The sequence below is a fragment of the Capsicum annuum genome, unplaced genomic scaffold (genome assembly GCF_002878395.1).
Source record: "Capsicum annuum cultivar UCD-10X-F1 unplaced genomic scaffold, UCD10Xv1.1 ctg69269, whole genome shotgun sequence".
In the NCBI taxonomy this organism is placed as follows: Eukaryota; Viridiplantae; Streptophyta; class Magnoliopsida; order Solanales; family Solanaceae; genus Capsicum; species Capsicum annuum.
In genome coordinates this window covers 1-4328 of record NW_025878887.1, presented here as the reverse complement: position 1 = coordinate 4328, position 4328 = coordinate 1, and the positions used below count along the sequence as shown (strand labels likewise).

General features: G+C 35.7%; 1 protein-coding gene across 1 annotated transcript; it reads left to right on the top strand.

The window, feature by feature from the left end:
* Positions 1 to 3156: 3156 nt before the first annotated feature.
* LOC124894079 (protein WVD2-like 7) lies at positions 3157 to 4072 on the top strand (the record flags this gene model as incomplete). The annotated part of the gene is made up of 4 exons (XM_047404833.1): positions 3157 to 3221; positions 3304 to 3400; positions 3485 to 3544; positions 3954 to 4072. Coding segments are annotated over exons 1-4 (341 nt in total), but the record flags the coding sequence as incomplete, so codon positions are not given.
* Positions 4073 to 4328: the final 256 nt, after the last annotated feature.

The following is a 4328-nucleotide window of genomic DNA, read 5'->3' as shown; positions in this document are numbered from 1 at the left end:
AGTTCAGTCTTAACTTTCTAGTTCCATGTTGGTTATATAGTTCAAATTGTTAATTCCTGTGTCGTTGCGTCAATTCATAGCTCAAATATTAAAGTCCTTTCGCCTATCGTATTGAGTAGTTTGAATGTTATTTGTTATGATTAGGATCCATAGTTTTAGCTCTATAAAATATTAAGTTAGTTCATTGCATGTTTGAGCAAGACGTTGGTTCTTGTGATAGGAAATTCTTTATGCTTACAAGTTTATCATTTTTTTGCTTGATGTTCTCGCCTATATACACTTACATATACTAATCCTCTGCACATATTTTTTGCATGAACTTGCTCGGGAGTCCAATTGGGCTCTTTATTATTGTATTACACTACGGGCCACTAAGGCCCACCCTTTAGAAGATGTGAAAATCGATCACATAGCATATGGATAAAAGGAGTCGTAAGACATGAATGAGCCAAAATCTCGTCCTTGAAGCAGCAAAGGAGCTTGGATTTTTTTATTATTTGCATTTATTCATTTGATGTCGTCTCTTCATTATTATTTATTTCTTCATTTCATCATTCATTCATTTGGGCTGCGAAGCCAAAATTGTACTTAATACAGGTGGAGCAGGATTCGAGCCAAAAGCTCGAAAACTAGATTAGGACAGGGTCGACGGTTTGGGTTTAAAAGCCTAAACCACTATTTTTCCCCTTTCCTCTTTCTCTTTTCCTTACTTGTTTACATGTTTGTTGCGAACCTAGTTAATCCCTTAGTCAAGTCGCTTAAAAACTAGTTTTGCATGAATGTCAAAACATTTCTAAAATCGAGTTCTTTTAAAAAATCAATCTTTTCTGAAATTAGTCAAAAGACGCTTTCAAACAGGCTGGATAACCGCAAAGTTAGCAGACGTTTTAGGTGCCTAACACCTTCCTAAAACGTTAATAGGAATGACTTACTCGGAATCTCTAACTTAAACCGATTTTCCTAGTTTGAATCGTTTTAAGTAACTCTCTAAAGGTTTCTTAATTCCTTTTCAAAATTAAGTGGTGACTCTCTCAAAAAGTCAAAATTTCTCCGCAAAATAGAAATGGCGACTCTGCTGGGGACATCTAATTAGGTTTTAACCAAATGTTTGATTTTGTCTTTTGATTAACTGTTTATGTGTTCATGTGTTTCGATTCTGTAGAGTTTAATTATTGCTTCACATGGTATATTCCTACATTATTTAAACTGTTTTAGGGTTTCGTGGGTATCCCGACCCCTATTGATCAATTCCAAAAATGTGTTGGAAATACAAACAGTTTATTAGCACGTGATTCGTCTGATGGCTGTTTATATTTTCAAACTCAAGTTGTCAGCTTGAGAACCAGTGTTCAAACCCACTTTAGACACCGAGGATAGAACGAAATCAAAACCTTATTTTAGGCATAAGCCTAGGATGACCCAATACCCGAGCGAGGTATTGGGCCCATTAGAAAACTTTCCCTATGTCTATTAACCCCGAGTCAATCACAGACGGATCATACTTATGTATTGGAGAAATATATGCTTGTGTAAATTCAATCCATTACCCTTTAGGGTCGGGGAAAGGCTTATCTTTGTCTTCTTTTATGTATATATGGCTCAATATCATTTTCGTGAAAAGTTCAAGATGGTTACCAAACCTAACGATTACCTAAAATTGTGGTGGGATTACATGGGTCCAGATGAGAGAAAAATTGTTAGGACATATATCGGGCACCTGCCTTCGTTGATCGAAATGGACGCTTGGCCTGAAATGATCCATGTGCTTACGACTTTTTGGGATGATTAGAATATGGTGTTTCGCATCGAGGATATGGAATCGACTCCTACCATCGAAGAAGTGTTAATTTGCTGTGAGAGTATTGAAATGTGTTTCAAGAGAAAGGAAAAACCTGATAAAAATATTTTAGTTCCTGCCGCGTGGGACCGTCAAACAATCAAAGAGGCATTTTTAACTGACGACGATTCAACCGTGGGTTTTGGAAGATAATTAGAGATCTGGAATCCCCACATCGTAGGCTTCAAGGATCATCCCTCAATTTCTTAAATAGAGGTACGTGGGATTTTCCTAAATTCTCATGGGCGAAGAAAAATCATGTTTTAGAATGGGGTTTTTGAATCTATGTATATATTCATGTATTAAATATTTTAACATCATTGTTTTGGTCTTTTGACCTTCCCCAAAGTGATTTGAGAATATGAATGTATGAAACCATGTATTTAAGAATGAATTCTTGTTGAGAGCATGATTTTCGGTGAATTCCCTCTTTAGTGAATTTTTCAGACTTCTCATAGCATATGAATTGTTTTGCAATGCATCCCTGAAAAGCACTATATGAAATGATTGAACTCTTGTTATGATTTTAATGTGGTTTTAAATCATAACAAGAGTTCAATCATTTCATATAGTGCTTTTCAGGGATGCATTGCAAAACAATTCATATGCTATGAGAAGTCTGAAAAATTCACTAAAGAGGGAATCTAGCATGAATGTTTAATGTTCATAATGCATGTAATGAAAGAGTGCGTGGATTTCCTAAAGGCACTAGACCACCATATGTTGATGAAGCTTTTGTATGATTTTGACTTGAGTTTTGAAACATGAAATTTTCTGTATCAGTTGCATATTTTTGGTGGTCTAAATTATGCTTTAAATGAAATATTTACCTTAATGTATTATGGCTCAGAAATCATGACTTGCATTGGTATGACGATACCAATTCAGACCAATGCCATATCAGACTTAGACTAATAGGCATCTCAGACTATCATGATTTTAGATATTCAGAATATTGCATGTACAAAAAAGGTTAAAAAATGGGCATACAGAGATGTTAGGTGGTTCCCTGAAGAGGGCTTGAGTTCAAGCAACTCATTGCCTAAAATCGTGGTTTGCCGACCCGGGTATATTATTATACGCTGACTTAAGTATTGTGTGGCGTATCAGATTTAGGGACTCCAACCCTGGCGGCATACTCGGGTTGGAGGCTTCTCCGCCGAGTCAATGGCGGATTCCATATTTCCCGTAGAATATCAGACTTGTAGGGGATACCACCTAACTCAGAAGTAATACACAGATCAGAGTTTGAGATTTACAGATAGGTTACATGTTTTCAGAAGGTGCCCATGTGTTTTTTAGAAACTGTTTTATACATAATGTTTGATGAACATGCTTCCTGTACAGAGAAAGTTAACCATAGATTATATCAAAGTGTAAACAGGTATATATCGTGGAGAAATTTTGAGCTTTAACTCCATATTGTGTTCATAAACATATATCTTAGACATATTTTTGTTGTACAGGGATAAGGAGAGTGTAAATTCATGTCAACCAGGCGTGAAACAGAATGGATCTTATTTCTGTTTTAAAACTGAAGAGCGGGCCAGGAAAAGGAAAGAGGCAAGGACCAATTTCTTGTGTCTAATAAAATGTCATATAAAACCTAAAAGAAGTTTTTGATGTTGATTTGAGTTCTTTATGAAGATTGAGGAGAAAGTGCATGACAAAGAGGAAGAAACACGTCAGGTCCAAGCAAGAACCCAGGTAATAAACCCGGGGTCTGATTGTTGTGACTAACGAAAATAGTTCCAAATTAATATGGAGAATCATAGGCTGCTAATTGTTGAGGGTTAGCTCTTTAAATTCATGAGATATATTGTGTGGTCTTAATTGTGTCATGTGGAAATTTGGAATTAAAGAGTTGCCAAAAAAGGGAAGATGCAATCTTTCTGAAACAGACTAACAAGGAAAGTAAGACAAACAAATTGAAATCGAGGGTGAGTAAAATATCATTGGCAAGAGTTAGATGACAATTATTTTATCAGAATCTAGAAATACTGACTGACTGTTTGTTTGATTTACTTCATGCTGGCTGTTCATTTGATTAACTTTGTGCTATGTGAAGGAAAAGAAATGCTGACTATTCGTTTGATTTATGTTGTGCTATGTGCAGGAAAAGAAAGAAGAAGAGATCAAACAGCTATGGAGAAATCTTAATTTCAAAGCAACTTCTATGCCTGCGTTCTACCGTGAACCTGACCACCGCTCAGAAAAAACCAAGATATATAACAGGTCTCAAATAATGGAAATTCAGATCGCCAAATTTCACCTTTCATAAGTGTCTTCCTATTTCTTCAGTTATTTTCTGTTTTCCTGTGTTGAAACTAGATAACATCAAATCCGTGCACTTAGCCTACTGTTCTCACATGAAAGTAAAGCTTGTTTGTAAATTTTTTTACAAGATTTTTTATTGGTTTATGGTAGAAGCAATCACTATCCTATCATTTTATGACTCAAATCCCCTTTGTTGGACAAGCGATTTTACCTT